The 20918-nt window shown below is 59.5% G+C and overlaps 7 protein-coding genes and 1 non-coding gene across 8 annotated transcripts; 7 read left to right on the top strand and 1 right to left on the bottom strand.

The window, feature by feature from the left end:
- Positions 1-58: 58 nt before the first annotated feature.
- GGTG_20136 lies at positions 59-138 on the top strand. The gene has a single exon. It is a non-coding gene; the product is annotated as a tRNA-Asp (tRNA).
- Positions 139-718: 580 nt separating this feature from the next.
- Positions 719-2965, bottom strand: GGTG_07098 (hypothetical protein). Its single transcript, XM_009224922.1, has one exon. It carries the CDS (start codon positions 2880-2882, stop codon positions 984-986), a length of 1899 nt encoding a protein of 632 aa, XP_009223186.1. The 5' UTR covers positions 2883-2965; the 3' UTR covers positions 719-983.
- A 32-nt stretch (positions 2966-2997) lies between these two features.
- Positions 2998-4648, top strand: GGTG_07097 (proteasome subunit beta type-2). The gene is made up of 4 exons (XM_009224921.1): positions 2998-3355; positions 3424-3581; positions 3710-3959; positions 4044-4648. Coding segments are annotated over exons 1-4 (612 nt in total). The 5' UTR covers positions 2998-3353; the 3' UTR covers positions 4246-4648.
- Positions 4649-4904: 256 nt separating this feature from the next.
- Positions 4905-6257, top strand: GGTG_07096 (hypothetical protein). Its single transcript, XM_009224920.1, has one exon. It carries the CDS (start codon positions 5154-5156, stop codon positions 5445-5447), a length of 294 nt encoding a protein of 97 aa, XP_009223184.1. The 5' UTR covers positions 4905-5153; the 3' UTR covers positions 5448-6257.
- A 648-nt stretch (positions 6258-6905) lies between these two features.
- Positions 6906-10853, top strand: GGTG_07095 (hypothetical protein). The gene is made up of 2 exons (XM_009224919.1): positions 6906-7610; positions 7696-10853. The coding sequence occupies exons 1-2, from the start codon at positions 7420-7422 to the stop codon at positions 9560-9562; spliced, it is 2058 nt and encodes a 685-aa protein (XP_009223183.1). The 5' UTR covers positions 6906-7419; the 3' UTR covers positions 9563-10853.
- A 159-nt stretch (positions 10854-11012) lies between these two features.
- On the top strand, positions 11013-15168 carry GGTG_07094 (hypothetical protein). Its single transcript, XM_009224918.1, has 4 exons — positions 11013-11353; positions 11458-12867; positions 12960-13203; positions 13260-15168. Exons 1-4 carry the CDS (start codon positions 11258-11260, stop codon positions 14399-14401), a joined length of 2892 nt encoding a protein of 963 aa, XP_009223182.1. The 5' UTR covers positions 11013-11257; the 3' UTR covers positions 14402-15168.
- A 1079-nt stretch (positions 15169-16247) lies between these two features.
- Positions 16248-19561, top strand: GGTG_07093 (epoxide hydrolase). The gene is made up of 2 exons (XM_009224917.1): positions 16248-16581; positions 16948-19561. Exons 1-2 carry the CDS (start codon positions 16519-16521, stop codon positions 19321-19323), a joined length of 2439 nt encoding a protein of 812 aa, XP_009223181.1. The 5' UTR covers positions 16248-16518; the 3' UTR covers positions 19324-19561.
- Positions 19562-19665: 104 nt separating this feature from the next.
- GGTG_07092 (hypothetical protein) lies at positions 19666-20791 on the top strand. Its single transcript, XM_009224916.1, has 2 exons — positions 19666-20410; positions 20499-20791. The coding sequence occupies exons 1-2, from the start codon at positions 19956-19958 to the stop codon at positions 20740-20742; spliced, it is 699 nt and encodes a 232-aa protein (XP_009223180.1). The 5' UTR covers positions 19666-19955; the 3' UTR covers positions 20743-20791.
- The last annotated feature ends 127 nt before the right edge of the window (positions 20792-20918 follow it).

Genomic DNA, 20918 nt, shown 5'->3' with positions numbered 1-20918 from the left:
GTTGCAGCCGATATAGGCTGCGGCAATGCGCCCCTCCCCAACAACAACCAATTGGCCATCTCCTGTCGTATAGTGGTTAGTATGTGAGCTTGTCATCCAACAACGCTCGAGACCCGGGTTCAATTCCCGGCGGGAGAGCACCTTCATTTTTTGTTATTTTGGGCTAAACCTCTTTTTTCTTTTTTTTTTTTTTTTTTTTTTTTTTGTCAGACATGTAGCACAACCCTTCTTTCTCTCCCTGCATCTCCTTTTTATGCTGTATTTTGCAATTGCTGACAGACGATTTTCTTTTCTTGTCCATTTTCGCCCCCTCTCCAACGTCCCCCTTAATAGTTAGGAGAAACTGTCAGCTGGGCAATCCTTTTTCACGTCGCCGCCTGCTTCCACCACCGGATTTGTGAAGAGAAGGATAAAATAAAATGAAAAACCAACAACTTGATGCTTTGGGATCAGACTCCTCTTCCAAGGGCTGTGTTTTCTCTCGAGTGACAGCCGAGTCCTCAGACGCGGTGTAGCCGTCCGCTATCAATGTGTAGTGCGAATGTTTCTCCGCCCAAACAGGTAGGTACCTATTCACGAGGGTGTCTTGATCTGGCATCTGCCTCTTGTTTTGGCCGGCAGGTAGTTACTTGCCCCAGATAGCACATTTTCTACTTCATTATTGGAGCGGTACGCTGTAGATCTGCCGAGAGGTCACTGTTATGGAGTGAGTCGATGGTGGTGTCGTGATGATGGTGGTATATTGTTCGACGCCGAGCATGCTAACTAACGCCCACCCCCTCCTGGGTGTTGAGAAATGGGAACCAAACCCATCGCGAAAGCGCCGCCGTGGCAACATCAACAAGACAAGCTCAACAAGACAGGCATGTGCGATATTTTTCTATTGTAACAAGATCCCCCCTTTTATCCTTCTGCGAACCATGCAGCCCAGGCCCCAAACCACGGCCACCACTACCAATCACTTGTCCGCCTCATCGGATAAGTCACTTGTCCGCCTCATCGGATAAGTCGTGAGTGGCACCGTTGGTCTCCTCCTTCTCCAGCCTCGGTACTTCAAACACGAAGGCGCCATTCCGGGCACCCTTTATCTTCTTCCACCGCCCGAGCCGGTGCTCTTTGCCGACGGCAACGACGACACATAGTCCGTCTTTACCCCGCTCGCCTCTTTCGAAAAGAGAGATGTCGTTGATCATGCCCCTGATACATTTTGAGTGTCCGCCGTTGTCATCACCATTGGCGATGGCCTTCGGTTCTACGGCCTTGCCCTTGCCTTTGGTCGCCTTGGTGCCGTTAACCTGCGGCTTCGATTCCAACTCACCCTCCTCTTTATCTTCCTCATCCTCGGCAAATGGCTGACCAAGAACACCGACAGCCTCCAGTTTCTTCTTGTCGTCGCTAAGCCTCCACACGCGCACGCAGCCATCCCAGCTGCCACTGAGGATGAGGTTCGAGTAGGGGATGGTACGTAGCGCCGTGATCCAGCGCGGCTGGGGTGGAGGGATGACTTTGGGATCTGGGCTGATCTCGGCCGAGGCGGCATCGAGGCGCAGGGGCGGCTCGAGCCCGTGAGCTAAAGGCAGGACGAAGACGGGGCGCTTGCGCTGCAGGCTCCAGAGTGAGATGGAGCCGTTATCAGACCCCGTGACAAACAGCTCATCGTCAAGCATGGCGATGCGGTCCATGCTACCCTCGTGGGCGAGCGATTTGGCATCGACTCCTTCGGGCTTAGCGCCCTTTTTATTGAGAGAGGTGCCGCCACCACCACGGAACACGAGCTGGGTCTCTTCGACAACCTTCCATAGGCGGGCGGTACGGTCTCGTGAGCCGACCGAGACGCAACGCTCCTGGGCCAGGGCGTCAACATCGACAACGTCGTTCTGGTGGCCGAACAGGGTCTCGATGTAGGCTAGGTCCTCTACACTCCACACCTTGACGGTGCGGTCGCGCGAGCACGAGAAGAGCTGGGTTGATCCTCGGCGGAACGCCAGGCTAGTAACGGCGTCGCGGTGGTGTGAGAAGGCGCGGAGGGGCTTGAGCGTCTCGGCGTCGTGTACCACCAGGCGGCGGTCCGCGCCGGCCGTGACGACGAAGCGGCCGTCGTGCGACGCCGCCACGGCGAGTATGGGGCCCGTGTGGCCCTGGAAATCTTTGTCTTTAGCCTTGCGGGTGTCGCCGCGGGAGTAGCGGATGCGCTCGGGGCGACGCTTGGGCGGCGCAGGCGGCTTCTTGGGCTTCTTCTTGGTTGTCTGGGGCCACTGGTGCTGCGGCAGGTCCTGCAGTCGCCACTTGCTGAGGTACATGTCCTTGGTGACAACGTAGGCGTAGGGCGCGCACGTTGCGATCGAGTTGACGTTCTCGGGATTCCAGCGGAACTCTGTCTGGTATGTGCGGCCGTAGTCCAGCTCGGAGGCGAGTCGACGGTAGACCTTGCCCTTGGACTCGGCCACGTCCTCCTTGAGTCGCTCTGCTATTATGTCCTTGTCGATCTCCTCCGCGTCAAATGCATACTCGTCCTGCGCCGTGACCTCCTTCCGCACGTTGTCGAGATAGCGTTCCGCAAGCCTCAACCGCCGCTCAGCCGCCGTCTCAGCCTCCCGCTCCGAATCGTCGTCGGAGCCTGAGCCAGCATTCTCGTCGGCATCGTCGCGCGGCCGGCCCTGACTGCCATCGTCCGACTCGCCGTCGCTGCCCGATATCGACTCATCTCGTTCGACCCGTTTCTTGGCCTGGCCTGGCTTCTGTTGCCTTGGTTTTGATGTCGGAGCTTTGGACGAGCTCTGCTTTGCGCTGCTGGCTCCCGCAATTCGCTTTTTGGGAGCTTCTGGACCGGCCGTTCGTTTCCTTTTCTTTTGTGCGCCGGGTACTGTGAAGAAAGACGACATGTTGGGCGTGCGGTGGTCGTTCAATGCGTGAACATTGAAGGTGGCCGTCCTTCTATCTTGCCTGCATCATTTTTTTTTTTTCTGCCGCGATCCGCACCGCCCTGCGCGACTCAAACTTTTTTTCTCCCTGTCCCATCGGCAAGGTGGGATGGTCCATTTGGCAGAGACCAATTGGAGGTGGGGCTCTCTTTCCGATTAGTCTGGTGCGTTTTTGCGGCAACAACACCTGGGAGCGGAATAACCGGGCTTTCTCAGCGGCCAAGGCTCCACTAAAGTTGTTCCGACAGGCTGTAGCTGAGTGCGCGTCAGTCCAGCCCAGGTTGCTGCCGCCCGCTCATAGTGCTGGGCCCACCAGTTGCAGCTTAGGTGGGAGCTCCGTCAAGGTCCCGGGCACGATACTCGCGAGAGCTTCAGAGACGGAACGAAGCCACCCAACACCACACCCTGCAGCATCGCCAACCGCTATTCACAATGTGCGTCAAATACCCCGCCCCGACCCAGTCTTCCACAGTCGTATCATGTGCTAAATTCGTTTCTCCAGGGAGGTCCTACTGGGTATCACGGGCAAGGACTTCACCTTGATCGCGGCCTCCAAGGCCGCGATGCGGGGAGCCACGATCCTGAAGGCGTCGGACGACAAGACGAGGCAGCTGAACAAGCACACCCTGATCGCCTTCTCGGGCGAGCCGGGCGATACAAGTACGAACTCATACACATATTGATCTTGCAGTGCCCGATACTCCCGGCCCCGCCTCCGCCGCGAATGTCGGCTTTGTGCCGGGCTGTGCAGACGTCATGCTGATCGCCGCGCCGTCCCCGCCCTCTAGTCCAGTTCGCCGAATACATCCAGGCAAACGCGAAGCTCTACTCGATGCGCAATGAGACTGACCTGTCGCCCTCGGCCCTGGCACACTTCGTCCGGGGCGAGTTGGCGTCAAGCCTCCGATCGCGCAAGCCATACACCGTCAATCTGCTCCTGGGCGGCGTCGATCCCATCACCCACAAGCCGAGCCTCTACTGGCTAGACTACCTCGCGGCCCTCGCACCGGTCCCGTATGCGGCACATGGTTACGCCCAGTAAGTCATATCCCAGAGTCCCCCTTCCACCAGCTCCTCGCTACCTAGATGTATGGAGCTGGTCCTGATAGTGGCTCTATCCAGGTACTATTGCCTGTCGATTCTCGACAAGCACCACCACCCCGATATCACCCTCCACCAGGGTATCAAGATTCTCAACATGTGCACGGACGAGCTCAAGAGGAGGTTGCCCATCGACTTCAAGGGCATGGTTGTCAAGGCGGTGACCAAGGACGGCATAATCGATATCGAGTTTGATGACGACAAGGTGGTTCACAGTGCCTGAGGAAAATTAAGAAAATGATGAACAAGATACCTCTCGGTCGTGCCACGCTCACGTTTCCTCCTCGCCTCGCCATGGGCCTCGTTTGGGATGCATGCACGTTTGTATTATTAGACCGGGCGCAAGGTGCTATCGATGGACATTTGGCAAGAAAACGACATGTCATGGGAGAAAGTGGGCAACGGCGGACATTCGATCTCAAGGAGCGTGATCGCGTGTGACGTTTGGGCCTTGCCAGAACATCACTGGGCGCAAGTCAGGCGCCGCGGCAAACAGCAACGCCTAAGCGTTCAGGCCGCACTAGGAAGGCTGGCCGACTGCTACAGGCCTCACTGACTCAAAGCGCAGTAAACCCGACATGTGAGGTTTCACCATATGTGATGTGAGAATCGAGAATGCGTGTGCCAGGCGAGGTCGATCAGGCTACTCTGATGACCAAACGCCCGATGACCAACTCGACGCCGTCATGTCACTGGCCCTTGTCATCCTTATCGCCTCGACGTGACCCTCCCGACCTACATACAGGCCGGCGGCACACAGCCAAGTCACAGCGAGGGGCGCCGGGCGATGAGCAAGCGATGCACCTTGGTTGCCTAGAGGCCGCGGGTAAGCCAATGACGACAGACCGAAGCCACAGATGTGGACGGGGCGTCCAAATAAAGGGGCTGGCTGGCCGGCCCAAGAGAAGCAATAAAATCGAATAACAAAAAGAAGAAGGGAACGGTGAGAAAATAGGGGGACACAGGTAACGGTGGGGACATGTGCGCAAATCAGGGGCTGCAGCGGGTGAGTATTCCGAGGCAGGTTGCATGCAGCAACCGAAAAAGTGAGTGAGGAGAGGGGAAGGAGGAACAGAGAAATGAGAGGAAAGGGGGAGGGAGGAGAGGAGTCGGAGGGCAGGCCATTTGCACATGCAGGTGTCCGCTGTTGCAACGCCAAGCGAGTTCGTCCCAAGAGAGCGGTGTGGTTTCTGGAAGGTTGGGGCTTTGGCGGGAAGTGTGTCCCACCCACCCCAACTGGGCTCTAGCATTGGAGGGGCAGGCATGGGAGAGCATGGCAGAAAAGAAAGGAAAAACGAAGGAACTGGGTACCTGTACACAACACGCCTACCGCCCGTAGTGCCTGTCTTCCTGTGGGCTTTCAATGGTGGCGAGAGGGCGGAAGGTGGCCACTGGGACCAAGCCGCCACGCCCGCTGTCGCTTGAACTGCGTCCTTTCAGACGCAGCGCGGTGGAGCCTTCCAGCGCGAGCGGTCAAGTGAGCGCTGCCTGAAGCCCATCCCTGGGCCGAACGACGGTCTGTGGTGGGCTTGCTTAGAAGGCTCGTTGGAAGGGATCATCCCTCTGGAGCCCGCCCACCTCCAACCGAACAAGAAAAAACGCAACAGTGGGCTCGGTGTTGCCGCCATATGACGACTGCGGTTGGGGGCGAATGGATGAAATGGTCCGAATGTCAGTGCATACCTGCCTGCCTGCCTGTCTGTCTGCCAGTGTCAACCAAGGTGCCCGAACGCTCATGTGCCCAACTCGCCGCATCGCCATTGAATGTCTTGTCGCGGCCCTATGGGGGAAAATAAACGAACGTCAAAGATGGGTGTGTGCGTTGTAAGGCAGCGTCGGCTGTAGGGAAGAGGCCTGTGCCCAAATTGGGTTTGGCTGCGGGAGCAACAAACATTGAGTGCCAGCCGGATCTCTCCGTGCCGCTGCCCCCGACACGCAGCCCTGCTTTCCCACTCACTTTCGCACCCTGAAAGCCAAGGTGCCCACATGTTTAAAAACACCGTCTGTGTAGAACACCGATCTGGCAGCTTCAGCGAGCCGCGTTGGCTATGGCCATGGCCCCACGGCCTCCAACGAGCTGCCCAACAAGCTGCAGCAAGCGATTCAAACACGAGCGCCTGATTACCTAGTAGGTATGGAGTATGATTTGGTGGGAAAAAGCAACGCAACGGCATAGCACTTTGTAAACCTGCAAACTGTGAACGCAACTGAGCTGTCTCACGGACAAGGTCACTCGTTTGAACTGGTCAAAATATTGATCGAAGCTGGTGACTCGAACTCGCGAGTAGGCCGTACAACGAGTATCTATGAATTGTTCGTTGATGAAATACAATTAAAGTAACGAGACAATACACATTGTGTCGATGGCTGTGGCCAGGTCCCGCCTGGGCTCACCTCGACTGAGCTGAGCGTCCAGGTGCGCCCGCCTGCGAGTCACCTAGAGTAACAGCGGTCGCGGCGTCACCTTGCTCTCTGGCGGACCGACACTACCACGCAGAGGTGCGGCTCAGATGAGGTCTCGGGGTTCGGAGCTCTCTCCGGCAATGTAGGGCATTGCTGGGGATCGTGGTGTTTCGGCGATGTGGTTGATGTTGGCAGCCCGCCTGGGCTTTGTGATCTCATTGATTAGGCTGAGGTGTGCGCCCCTTGGCCGGTGCACGCCCACACGCCCTCTATCCATGTCCTGAGTCGCTCAATTAGAGTCGGAACCAGGCCCGACTTGGTAAGCAGGCGGGGCCAGGTAAGCCTGGCTTCCACATCGCCTCAGCGCTTCCATGACCCCTTCCCTCAGCAGCGCCACCTCCCACCTCCCAGGACCAGTCCTTACCTAAAGAGGCTTGAGTGGGTCCTACACAACTCCAAACTCTTTTTCTGCGATCGATTTTTTTCTCCCGCCGCCTTCTTGGAGAAAAACCCTTCCCTCCTTCCCCAAACACTCGGATTTTTTAATCCATCCTCCTCTCCCAACGCTTTTCTTTTTTTATTTGGACCCTGCCACAGTCGTCTTTTCTTTTCCCTTTTGGAGATTGTTTTCTTCACGAGGGTGATTCAAAGACGTCCCTCACCCCTCTCATTCTAATCGGTTGCGTTTGCGCGAAAACTTAATAGACCTTTCTCCGTCTGAGAAGCGATCTCTTGGAAGTTGTGCCGACTTCCTCGCCTCTCTTTTTTTCGAGTCGCGTTTTCACGCCGCATTTAGATTTCCTCTGCCCGCTCAGTTCTCGGGCCCTTGTTTGATTTCGACCAGAAATCCGTCGTTTCCTCTGTCGATCCCTTCTCGCGCCGCCTTTTTGCCGGCACGAAGATAAGCAGAAGAACGCTTCACACGAAGTCGCAAACGAGAGACACCTCAGAACACGCTCACCTAAACGCCTCGCGAATCCCAACAACCGCGACGATGGCTGATCAACTCAACATGGGTGGCCTCAACCTGGGCCAGGGCGGTCCTGGAGCCGGACCCCGATCCTACATCCCGCCTCATATGAGAGGCAAGGTCGGTGGTCCTGGCATGAACGGACCCCCGCCTCCCATGAACAACGACCCGACTCCTGCCGGTGCGAACGGACTTAACAAGTCCGCATGGTCTGGGTACGTACCATCCGTCCTGACATAGCCATCAGATGCTCCTCACCTCATTTTATCTTTCCTCATCCCCGTACTAACAACCCCAAAGCAACCAGGCTCAGGACTTTGACACCCGTGGCGGCGGCAACTGGGGCGGACAGGGCGGTGGCCCGCCGCGTGGTGGCTACGGCGGCGGCGGCGGCGGCAACCGCCCCTCATTTAACCCCACTGCCTACGGCGGTGGCGGCGGTGGTCAGGGCGGCAACAACAACTCTGGTGGCGGCGGCGGCGGCGGCGGCGGATATGCTAGGGGCTCCGGCGATGGTCAGTGGCGGGATGGCAAGCACGTCCCCGGCCCGGCCAACCCGCGCGTCGAGCGTGAGCTTTTCGGCACACCCGACGACCCGTCAAAGCAGCACACCGGTATCAACTTCGAGAAGTACGACGACATCCCCGTCGAGGCCACTGGTCACGATGTTCCGGAGCCTGTCCTCAGCTTCACGAACCCGCCCCTGGATGACCACCTCATCACCAACATTGCTCTCGCGCGTTACAACATGCCAACCCCCGTCCAGAAGTACTCGATCCCCATTGTCATGGGTGGTCGTGACCTGATGGCTTGCGCCCAGACTGGTTCGGGCAAGACGGGTGGTTTCCTGTTCCCTATCCTCTCGCAGGCCTTCCTCACTGGCCCTTCGGCCATCCCCGCCAACCAGGGTGGTGGCGGCTTCGGTCGTCAGCGCCGCGCTTTCCCCACCTCGCTCATCCTGGCGCCCACCCGTGAGTTGGCGTCACAGATCTATGATGAGGCCCGCAAGTTCGCCTATCGCTCCTGGGTTCGTCCTTGCGTCGTCTACGGTGGTGCCGACATTGGCTCCCAGCTTCGTCAAATCGAGCGCGGCTGCGATCTGCTTGTTGCCACTCCCGGACGTCTCGTCGACCTCATAGAGCGTGGTCGCGTCTCCCTGTGCAACATCAAGTACCTCATCCTCGATGAGGCTGATCGCATGCTTGACATGGGTTTCGAGCCTCAGATTCGCCGCATTGTCGAGGGTGAGGACATGCCCAATGTCAACGACCGCCAGACCCTCATGTTCTCGGCCACCTTCCCCGAGTACATCCAGAAGCTCGCCCGCGACTTCCTGAAGGACTACGTCTTCCTGTCTGTCGGTCGTGTTGGTTCTACTTCCGAGAACATCACGCAGCGGGTCATCGAGGTCCATGGCAAGGACGACAAGGACTCGTTCCTGATCGATCTCCTCGAGAACGACAAGGAGACCGGTGGCCTGACGCTTGTTTTCGTTGAGACCAAGCGTAACGCGGACGAGCTGTCGTACTTCCTTCAGAACCGCAACCTGCCCGCCACCGCGATTCACGGTGACCGCACTCAGCGTGAGCGTGAGCGCGCACTGGAGCTCTTCCGCACAGGTCGCTGCCCCATCCTTGTCGCGACGGCGGTTGCTGCTCGTGGTCTTGATATCCCCAACGTCACCCACGTCATCAACTACGACCTGCCCACTGACATTGACGACTACGTCCACCGCATTGGTCGTACGGGCCGTGCTGGAAACACTGGTGTCGCCACTGCCTTCTTTAACCCCCGTGACAACATCGGCGTTGCTCAGTCTCTGCTTGTGCTTCTCCAGGAGGCCAAGCAGGAGATTCCTTCGTTCCTTGAGAACTCGGCTCGTGCCAAGTCCTTCGGTGGTGGCGGTGGCCGAGGTTACCGTGGCGGTCGCGGCGGCGGCGGCGGTGGCCGTGGCGGCAACCGTGACTTCCGTCGGGCTCCTGGTGGCGGCAGCGGCTTCGGCGGCGGCGGCGGAGGCTCGTACGGCGGCGGTGGCTACAGTGGTGGTGGCGGCAGCAACTACGGCGGCGGCGGCGGCGGTGGTGGTGGCGGCTACGGCGGCGGCGGCGGTGGCTACAGCGGCGGTGGCGGCAGCTACGGCAACCCTGGGGGCCAGTCTTGGTGGTAGATGTCGAGCTCGCAGCCGACAGCCCGCCTCAGATTCCGCCTTTTGCCACACGGACCAAAGCACGCTTTGTTTCGAGGCCTCCACTCGCCCGCATCACCTTTTTCGTTTTACGACGCATCTTTTCTTCCCTCTTTTCTCTTTTCCTTTACCATCGATATGCCCGTCTCGGAACACGTTTATGAGGCGGCAACTTCATGACCGACTCACCCTGTGTCTGGTCTGAACCGGAACATCAGGCTTCGGATGCTGGGCACCTTCCCCAGGCTACGACGATAGATCGCATCTCTTTGTTTCTGCGCACCCCTGTTCTTGATACCCATTAGACGCAAGAAGACCGGGGGATACGTTGCGGGCAGAAACACCGCAGGAAGCGCCTGAGAGGTGCAGGTACTGGAATGCGGACTCGATCTTGGGGATCTACTCATCTTAGGTTTTTCCCTGATCTGGTTTTTCACGCATTAATGACGGTCATGTCCCTGCTTTTCCGGCAACCAAAGCACGCGTTTACCGCATAGAGTTTTTGGCCGCCTTTTCTATGGTCGTTTACGTTTTCTTTCGATGCGTTCTTTTCTCTTATCTCTGGCTTTTTCTTTCCTTGTTGCTGGGCATTTGCATTCATAGACAAAAGCGGATTTCTCGGTTCTCTGGTCGCCACGGCGTGTCGGAAGGCTCTCTGGCATGGGAGGCACATAGAAGAGGCACGAGTTAGGCTGGGACTTTGTTTTCTTTCTTTTCCTTTTTCACGAGGCATGGCATCGCGCATTGGGACGGCGCGACACTTGTGCGACTGCACCAAGAAGAGGGACGGTTTATGATACCCTCTTGAGCTTTTTTGCACCTATCTCCAGGAGGAGATTTGGGTGCTGAACCCTTCAACGAAGGGTTTGGGCTATTGGTCGCTGAGGCCTCGGGAAAACCGCACTGCCCCTTTTTGTCGAGGGGACATAATCAGATGACAAGGAAAGAGAACTAATCAGTCTGGGCGACTGGATTCTCGGAGGAAATGTATCAAGTGGCTTGGCTCATCTCCGGTAACACAGCACAGCAAAGGAACAAGAGGATTGGAGGAGGCCTGATGGCGACGGCACATCGCTGGCAGGGCCTTTTTCAGGATTCTCTTTGGGAAGGGCAAGGGCGGGCAAGTCGGTTGCCTGCAGTGCTCGCCCACTGACTGGAGAATAGTCTGGGACCCCGAGACCTGAGGACTCCCAATTAAAAAAAAATACAAAAAAATAAAACAATAAATTAGGTACCTAGTTGATGCCAACCGTATCTTTGGCGTCTTGATCGATGCCGTGTTCTTTTGCAGCCACGACTTGCCAGTGATGCCAGACTGGTGCTCACAACACAGAAGCGCCTAGGCTGGTGGTACACATTGGTGACTAATACATACCCCACTTCTGCCAGCGACAAATTGTCTGCCGGTCCAGACTCTGCATCAAGTCTCCCCCACGAGCGGTGGGACCCACCCTGCATATTGTAGCTTGAGGTGACGACACGCAAAGCCAAACCGTCCAGCGGCGCCTCATTCTTGACGATTGCGCAATGCTAACGGGCCGCCTGGGCTTTTGGCGCTGCTGATGATATGCTTCCTGCACGGGGATCACTAAGACTACCTAACAAGGATAGCACGTACTCCTGAGATCTGACGCAAAGCGATTTCTGAGAGTCGCGGCATGCTTGCCGAGCGTCAAGATGGGCGCTAGCGACTCTAAGCTTGTCTTCAAGAAGGGCATCTTCAGGCTCTCTGAAGAGCGGCACATCCCGGCGGACGACCCATACTGGACCTCGGTTCGTGCCCTGTTCCGGCCACACCCCCACTGCATGATAGGCACATCGACCTTGCTCGTCTGCCAGGGGACAGCTCCTGCTAACCGCCTCGACTTACGCTGCAGTTCTGGGAGCTGCCCGAGTCGTCCGAGGACATCTTCAGCCTCTTCGCGCCCGCCGACATCCGTCGCACCCGAGACCAGGCGATCGAGAACATCGAGACGTTGATACTCGCCGTGACGTCGCGGCTCTTCATACTACGCCACCACCCCTCCTTCCCAGACCCGGAGATTGCGCCAGAGCGTGAGGCGCTCAACTGCATCCGCGTGCTGACGCGGATCCTGCCCTACCTATACGAGCTCGACTCCTTGCAGGCATGGGAGGAGAAGTTCTTCTGGGGTACCCGCCGGAAGCGCACGCGCAGGGCCACCATCGCCAGTGAGGTGCTCTTCGACGACTCCCAGCCCATGTCACCGGCCTCGGTGGCCACGGACCACGAGCACGATGGCGACTATGACGACGAAGGGGTGCCTCTGCGTACGCAGGCCCGGCCCTCCAGCAAGAAGGCGTCCAGCAAGACGATGACGGAGGACGGGTTTGAGGATGCTAAGCCGCTCGCCGAGGAGCTGATCGAGGCGCTGACGGACTTGCTCTTCATGGGGGAGTTCACGGTGCCGAGGCAGACGCAGGGGAAGCCCAAGGTCAGCTACGCGATATGGCAGAGCGGCGTCGGCTGCAACACGGCCATCGCGACGACCAAGGAATGGGAGAACAACCGGACTGAGATCCTGCGGCTGCTGCTCACGCTGGGCGGCCAGAGCATGTACATGTCGGCGGGGGTGCTGCCGCAGAGGGGGGTGCGAGCGCTAACGCACATCTGCACGTGCCCGGACAAGCAGGTGGTGCTCTCGGTGCTGTGCTCGCTGCTCAACACGACGCTCAAGTATAACCCGGCGAGCTGGCGCGTGCCGTACAACACGCTCGTGTTCAAGGATCCTAAGCAGGCGCTAGTCACGCACACGCTGCAGTTCCTGCTGGTCGTGCTCCTGTACCCGATCCCGGACCAGGGCCAGAAGAACTACTACCGCCACTTCCTCGGGCGGCTCCACCGGCCGCAGGACTTCCAGTTCATCGTGGATGGCATGACGCGGATCCTGAACCAGCCCCTGTCGGGCAACGCGTCCTACATACCGGGGGCGCAGGCGGCGTCGTCGGTGGCCAACGTCAAGTTCGCGCCCGAGATCATCATGCTGTTCTGGGAGATCACGCAGTGCAACAAGCGGTTCCGGTCCTACATCATCGACACGCAGCGCGCGCACGACTTTGTCATACTCGTGCTCTTCTACGCCCTCGAGTACAAGAGCGATGGCTCGAAGCAGGGGGTGGTCAGGATGTGCGCATTCTTGCTGCAGACACTGAGCGTCGAGCGGAACTTTGGCGTCAACCTCAACAAGACGTTTGAGGGACAGGACACGCTTCCACCGGCCATCCGCATCCCCGGATTTAGGGGCACATACGGGGACTTCCTTATCCAGGTGAGTCGGACGTACTGAAATCTGCGTTCCGTGTGTGTGGGATCCGCGGAATTCCAAATCTTGTGATATCTAACGGTTTTGGCCGGAACCAGTCTATCTACAACCTCATCACTACTAGCCAGGGGAAGCTTACAGCTATCTACCCTGCCCTCCTCGCCGTCATCAACAACATTGCGCCATATCTAGAAGGCCTCAGCACGATGACGTGCTCGCGGCTCATGCACCTCTTTGGCTCCATGTCATCACCATCCTTCCTGCTGGCTAATGAATCGAATCACGACTTGCTTCGAGCGCTACTCGAATCGCTCAACTCTACTATCGAGCATAAATATCAAAGTAAGTTTCTGAACTGTCCTTGGGAACGAAAGCTGAAGCTGCTGACCACTGGGCAGAAAACCCCGAGCTTGTTCTCGCAATTCTACGCAATCGGAAGCGGATTGAATTGCTTCGCAACTTCACTTTGGAGAGTGGGCAAGAGGAGATAGAAAGGCGACAAAGACGGCGCAAGGAGGATGGATCTGTGGCAGACTCCCTGGATATAGGCTCGAACCGCAACTCGATGGAGAGCCTGACCAGTCCGACGACGCCCAACTCCAGGACGTCGCATCAGGGCCGCGGCGGCGCGGCCGAAGAGGACAGCACATTTGCCATCGGCGATGATGACGACGAGGACAGCAGCGACGAAGACGAGTCGAGGCCGACGCCGGCGCAGAGCGATGCGCCATCGCGAGCGTCTTCAGTTGCGTCCACCAACCGCACCGGCGGAAGCCAGAGCGTGGCTCAGGAGGCACTACCAACGCAACTACGGGGGATGTCGGAGAAGGCACGCGGAAAGATGCCAGCCGGAGCGCACTCTTTCTCGCGGCAAAACTCGACGACGTCGCTGGGGAGCTCGTCGGGGAACAACGGCGGAAGCAGCGGACCCGGCGGAGGCGGCTCGCTGGGCCTATCCGGGCCCGTGGGCTACTTTGAGCCGACGGCACAGTGGATCGACAGCTGGCTGCCGGAGCTCCCGCTCCACACGATCCTGACGCTCACCCAGCAGTTGACGGCGCTGCTCCCGCGGCAGGCACTGTCGTCGTCGTTGGCGGATGCGGGCGGCGACGCGACGAGCAAGCAGGTGCTGGAGAAGATCCGGACGACCAAGCTCGTCGGGGTGGAGGCGGGCGATCCGCGGGTGCACTCGTTCGAGTGGTCGCCGCTAGCGCTGGGCTGGTACGAGTCGCTCGTCTGGAGCTTCGTCTTCGCGGCGGAGCTGGCGTCGGCCAGGGGCACGGCGGGCATCTGGAACACGACGGCCATCAAGCTGTTCCGCGTGGTGCAGAACACGGCGCCGCCGGCGGGGCCGTCGCTAACGTCTCCCAGGGGCGCCGTCGACGCGGTCGGGAGCAACATCGTGTCCAGGATCGGGGCCATCAACCTGCGAGGTGCGGCCGAGTCGCTGGGCGCGGCGGGCAGGGGGGGAGGAGGGGGTGGCGAGGGGGACAGGCGGGAACGGGGGGAGCAGGGCAGGGCGGGCGCTGCTGAGCGCTAGGTCCGGAGGGGCGGTTTCTCTGCCTCCTCGCAGACGTTCCCGGCGGTTGTCGTCATGGTCGAGACCCTAGCCTGATGGCGCAGACGACGTGCTGATCGGCGCCCCTTACCTTGCCTGTCTAGCAGCTGCTATGAGTGTACATCCCCTTGGCCCCGGCTCTCTGTGTGTGTTCCTCTCGCCCTGTCTGGTTTATCCCTTTTGCTTCTTTCTCTAGTTCGTTTTGAATTCTCGATTGGTTTCGACAACCTTGTAACAGTATACGTCTATTCCGCCTGGTCCAGTGATTTTTGTCTTTCTGGGGGGCGACGGCTGTGATGTCGAGCCTTCTGCTTACCCTATGGAAGCCATTGGTATCCAGCTACGATCTTCTGCGACTCCTGCAGCCCGTCTCTCGGAGCCTAGAACGTGCTTTTGCCTCACCATCCCTCCATCTGCTCTTTCATCACCAACAGCAGCATCGGGAGTTGCGTCGCCGAGGTGGCGAAAGTTGGGCCATGGCGGCTGAAAGACGGGGGACACGACAGGAAGAAAAGACAGTACGACGGGGTAAAAACAAGCTTCCATGACTTCTCCAGCGGTGAGATGGCAAGGCGTCAGCGGCAGGATAACTTGACAGCCAAGCATTCGCCCTGCTTTTCTCTTGTAAATGGACGATCCCCTCAGGATGGCAAAAGAGAACGCGTGGCTGGTGTGTAGCGCCAGTGTGGCGAGTGCGCCTCCAGCCTATCGGGCGGCTTGAACAGGGATGGACTATCTGGGTGGGGTGGAATTGTTGCGCGCGCGCTTTCTCCCTCTGTTTTTCGTCTTTCTTGTGGGTTCCCACCGTCTCACCTCATTCACTCACTTTGACTCCGTCCCCCGTCCCTAGGTATTTCCCCGCGTCTGGTATATACCACAATGATATTGATGACTACAATTACGTCCTCCAGCCTCCTCATCTTTTTTATGACAAAAAACCTGATGGTGAACAAAAAAAATAACGTGGGCAGAAAGTGGTCCCGCGCTGTGCTGTATGCGTTGGCCAACGAAAAAAACGGTAGCATCGCGCGCCTTTCGGAAATGATCAACAAGGGTACCCTCCACCAGGGCCCAGGGCTTGCGTGGAAGTGCAGGGCGAGATGGGGCACCGCCACCCCCGTTTCAAGGAACCACCACTCACGCGCACGTAGCGGGAAGAACCCGCGCCCACGCGCTGCCTGCCCTTTGGGTCGAAAAGGAAACGGGCGGCCCCGGAAACAGTGGTGGGCAAAAGGGCATCCTCAGACTCCACAGGGCTTCCCCGTCATTGGGCGTGCTTCTTTGTTTGCGACATGAGCCACACGCGCGCATTTACCCTGTTGCCCAGAGCCGACTAGCAGCGGAATTTGGGGAGGCACAGAGGTCGTCGCACCATCTTCTCCCTTCGTATGGTGTATTTCCCTTGTCATGTTGAGGGGAGGGGCAGCCGTCAAGCCACAGACGCTCGCAATGGCTGGAGCGGCCGGGGGAGGCGAATGGGGGACGACACCCAGCAGGTCGACTTGCTCGGTGGGTCGGCCGGGTTATTAGGCGTCCATGCAAGGCCATGCGCTGGAGTAGCTGTGTGTGTGTGTGTGCTTCTTCTTGTTCTTCTTTTTTCCCCTAGGACCGCGGCTGCAGCAGGGATCGCAGACAGAGAGGACTGACCGGGGAGGCGGCACCAATCTTGTTCTGCATCACAGCTTTTATAGGGGCGGGTAGGCAGGTAAAATGATGTTGATATGCTGCCCTTTAAGTCCCTGATATGACCTGCCTATTCCTTCGCTGACTCCCCCCTCACCTCTCCTTTTCTGGATCTTTCCCATTTTCTTTTCCCCAGTCCATTTTATTTTATTTTATTCTTATCCCACGAGCTTCCTCCCCCATTACGTCTTGACCCCACGATCCGATCTCATTTCGCGCTCCAGACGCGTCCTTCTTATTTTCTCTTCTTATGCCCACTCGTGCCACCCTTTCTAGAAAGCACCCACCTGCCATGTACTGACTCGACTACGTGCCATCCATCTCCTTCCCGCCTTCTCAGTCACTGACAAGCCAAGCACCTTCGACTTATTGGCCCCCGATATCGAGAGCTGTCTGGCCCAGCCGAGCGTTCAGACATGGCCGCGCTCGTGCCCGAGACCCCCGCGGTGGGGGACGAGGTGAAGCCATACAAAATTCATGTAAGTCTCGCCTGTCTTTTTGTCTACTACTCTACCTTGTGCGGAAAATTTCCCGCGCTCGTGTCTGCCCATCGGCGCTCGTTGAGCCCGGTGCCCGGGAGGGATGGTTCCTGCAAGTCAGATCGGACGCCGAAGGCTGCAGATCCCTGTGGGGGAGTCCCGCGCTGGCGCGTAGAGAGCGCTGCGTTGGACAACAGGGGCGTTTTTGGCTCGCCCCCCTATTTTCGGATGTGCAGCCAAAACACACCAGGCGGCGCACAATGGGAAGAGAGAAGGGAGATACTGGGCGCGTCAGCCGCCACGTAAAGAACATGTCACGAAAGATGGTGCAGAAATGCTGACAACAGACCACGAGGAGAGAAAAAGGTGTCGAGCAAGTACCTCGATCTCACACGGCAAAAGCTGGAGCTCACGAGGCTGCCGCACGAGAACGCGGGTCCACGCTCGGCCGACTGGTGGGAGCCCAAGCCGTCAGTTGAGCCGCTGATCGACTACTGGCTCGAGCGCTTCTCGTGGCGCGACCAGGAGGCCCGCCTCAACACCCTGCCGCAGTTCCGCACCTCACTCACCCTGCCCGGCGGCGGCGACTACCTGCAAGCGGCGACGGCGACGGCGACAGCACCGCCCCCGGCTCCGCGCGTCCACTTTCTGCACTTCCGCTCCCCGCAGCTCGGCGCAGTGCCGCTGCTGCTGGTCCCGCCCTTCCCCTTCACCAACCTGTCTCTGGCGCACCTGGCGGCGCCGCTGACGGACCCGGCGGCCGGGGGCGGGCCCGCGTTCCACGTCGTGGTCCCCTCACTCCCCGGACTGGGCTTCAGCGACGCGCTGCCCAGCGGCGCGCCCGCGGTCCCCACGTCGGCCGAGCTGCTCGACGGCCTCATGCGCCGGCTCGGCTACGCGCGGTACCTGGCCACGGGCGCCGCCAGCGCGCGGTCGTCGCCCGCTCGCGTCGACTGGCTGCTGCTCGATCGCCTCGCCACTCACCACAGAGAGTCGTGCCGGGGCGTGCACTTGATCTCGCCGCCCCTTGCGCGGCCGTCCTTGGCGTCGTCGTCGTCGGTTGTAGAGCTTGCAAAGTGGCTCGTGATCAGCTTGTTTGGGCTGGCCATCTGGGGCTACTGCAAGGAGGACTTGGCCGCACTCTCGCCTTCCAAGGCCGGTTCTGGTGCGGGTGTGGGAGGGAGAGCGGGCAGCGTGGCGAGCGGCCGCTCCAAGCCACGCAACGGGTTGTTGGCGAAAAGGCGCAAGTCGCTCCTTGGGGGCAGCAATGGAGACCACAAAGGGAGCGCGCCAGCCGGCAACAGCAAGAGCGCACCGAACCCCCATGAAGCAACCGGACTCGGCTCGCTGGGCCTGCGCGAGCCCAACACCATCGCCTACGCCCTCTGCGACTCGCCCACGGGCCTGCTTGTCTTCATCATCAAGATGCTGAGGCTGCTCGCCGGGCCTGGCGTGGCCGGCGGCGGCGCCGCGCTCCTCCTCCCGCCCGACGTGCAGGCGGCCGCCGCGGCGGCCGAGGAGGAGGGCTACTACTCCGACTACAAGAAGACGACGTCGACGGTCCCGACGCTGACGTACGAGCGCGTCGTCACGCTCGCCAACCTGGCGTGGCTGCCCGGGCCCGAGTACGCGCTGCGGTTCTGGGCGCAGTGCGCGGCGCACGGCGAGGCCGAGGCCGAGGCCGACGAGGCCCGCGCCAGAGCGCTGCCGGGGGCGGGCAAGCCCAGGGTCGCCATCACCGTCTTCCTAGGCGGGGACGGCGCCGTCGCCGCTTCCCCGGTCGCCTATCCTACTGCCGCTGCTGTCGCTTCTGTGCCTACTACCGAAACAAAGGCAGGCGACGAAGTGGATGTGGAGAAAGCTGCCGGTGGCGGTGGCGGCGGGAGCGGCGCTGGACAGAAGAGCGCAACCTCTCCAAATAATAATGATAATAACGACAACAACAACAACAGCAACAACAACAACAACAACGACGACGACGACAAAGACGACGGCTCGGGCGCAGTGTCGGGCAGCGAGCTCGCAGAGCTGGCCGAGCTGCCCGCGGGCGCCTGCGCCGGGGAGCCTTACGTGTGCCCGGCGTGGGGCCGCTCGCGGTACGACGTCGCCTTTGCGCAGCGCGCACCGGGGCGGCCGGGCCTGCTGGCGTGGGAACGGCCCGAGGTCGTGGTCGCGGGCGTGCGGGGCCTGGCCGTCGAGGCCCTCGCCCAAGACATGGAGCTGCGCGTGTGGTGCGACGCCGCGGCCGCCACCACGGCGCAGCTTGAGTCTGTCGTCATCGGTGGCAGCGGCGGTGGCAGCGAGGTGGGCGCCGGCACCAAGCAGCAGCAGCCGATACCACCGTCTACACCCCCTGCGGCTGCCGCCTCCCCTAGGATGTCCGAGGGCGCGGATAGGAAGCGGGAGATCCGGCCGCCCACCATCGTCGAGGAGGCGGAGCCCAGCACGCCCTCGCCGCCCCGGTCCGACAGGAGCAAGGGCAAGGGGAAAGGGTTAGAAGAGGAAAGCCCGCCACCGCCGTCCATACCACCCCGGGGACGGCCGGCGGCCGAGGGGGAGGACAAGCCGACGACGTCGCCCTCACCCACCGCCGTGGGCTCCCCGTCGGTGCCGCTCGACGAGCTGCTGAGGCCGCCGGCGCGGGACCTGTTCACGTCGGACGACGAGAGCCCCGACACCCTCGTGGTCACGACCCCGCCGCTGGGCGGGACGCCGCCCGTGCCCAGCCCCGTGCCCAAGTAGGCGGGCGAGTTGTGTCATGATGTTCACTCGGCTTCACTTTTGCCGTGCTGGCTTTTCTCTTCTTTTGGAACATATACCGACTTGCTTTTTCTGGAGCATTTACCTTTGGCTTTCTCCTTGTTGTTTTTGATACCCTGTACACGACGTACACGATTTGTCGAGGTTTGGGTTAGATAGCATGCTTGATTCCCTAGTTGTAAAACATAATGGCCCGGCAACGAAACCAATTTTTCTGTTGTTTAATTCAGCAATCGAGTGCGATGAAGAAACCCATATCCAATGTGGTCGAGGTTTTTTACAAAGCGTGTATTGCAGGATTAGTAGAGAGCCGTAAAGTTGGGTGAGTGGGGCCCAGAGACGGCAGGTCCCACCAAACGTGGCCTCAGCAGGGTCGCGCATCATCAATCCAGAAGCTTTCCCCCTGGCGCGACGTATCCTCGCCAAAGCTGCTCCCCCCACGCTGAACACCGGAGCCTCGGATCACGACCAACGGCGAGAACGAACAGCCGAGCGCTCCAGCTACTCTCCCCCCCTCCAAGACACATCCACGCCGCCCCCTCGCCCGGCGCGACCACAGGACCGAAGCAACAGAGAAAAGGGACCCCCGCCAAGCCCCCCAGGGCGCCGCCAAGATGTACAACTCGCTCGTGAGGATACAAAACACCTTCGGGTTCTTCACGACGGTCGCCTTCGTCGTCGGCATGCTCATCGCGGCCACGGACGTGCTCTCGGCGCGGGACCCGAGCGGCAGCCTCCTCAAGGCGACAAACGTGCAGGTGGTGCGCGGGCGGCCGCACTACTACTCGACCAAGAAGGAGGAGTACGCCATCATCAAGTTCAGCATGGACGCCGACCTGTCGTCGCTCTTTACGTGGAACACCAAACAGGTCTTTGTCTACGTCACGGCCGAGTGGCCTGCCGCCGCCGAGGCCGCAAACGCAAACGCAAACGCAAACGCGACCAACCAGGCCGTCATCTGGGACACCATCATCACGTCGCCCTCGGCCGACCACCTGTCCAACCTGGGGCCCGCCACACTCAAGAAGCTGATCAAGAGCGCCAAGGGCAAGAGCATTGACCCGAGCCGGTATGGAGGGATCCTTCTTCCCTGTTCCCTTGTGGGTAAAAATATATATATATAATAAAATAATAACTAACTCTTCTTCTAAATACAGCGGCATCCTCAAGCTCAAGAACCAGAGGCCAAAGTACCAAATCACCCACCCGTCGGGCAAGATCGCGAGCGCGGCCGACGTCCGCCTGCGCCTGCACTACAACGTCCAGCCCTGGGTCGGCGTCCTGGCCTGGGACCAGACGCACACGGAGCTGGGGCCCTGGGCCACTGTGAAGGGCGGCCTGAGCGCCCCATTCCCCCTGCCCGCTATTAAGGTCAAGGAGACGCCCAAGGCCAGGGCTTGAAGAGGGAAGGAGAGACGCACGTAATAAAAGAAATGTGATGTTGATGCCGTTCCTTTCTATGAAATAACAAAGCCAATACCGGCTCAGTGATGTGCGGTAATGAGGTGCCGGTTGTTGACCGACCTCGAAGGATGACCCCTTGGCTCCTTTTATGTTGCGAGCATCTCAATTTTAAG

Source organism: Gaeumannomyces tritici (assembly GCF_000145635.1).
Source record: "Gaeumannomyces tritici R3-111a-1 unplaced genomic scaffold supercont2.3, whole genome shotgun sequence".
Lineage (NCBI taxonomy): Eukaryota > Fungi > Ascomycota > Sordariomycetes > Magnaporthales > Magnaporthaceae > Gaeumannomyces > Gaeumannomyces tritici.
The sequence above is the reverse complement of the archived record's forward strand: the minus strand, read 5'-3'. Positions and strand labels throughout refer to the sequence as shown.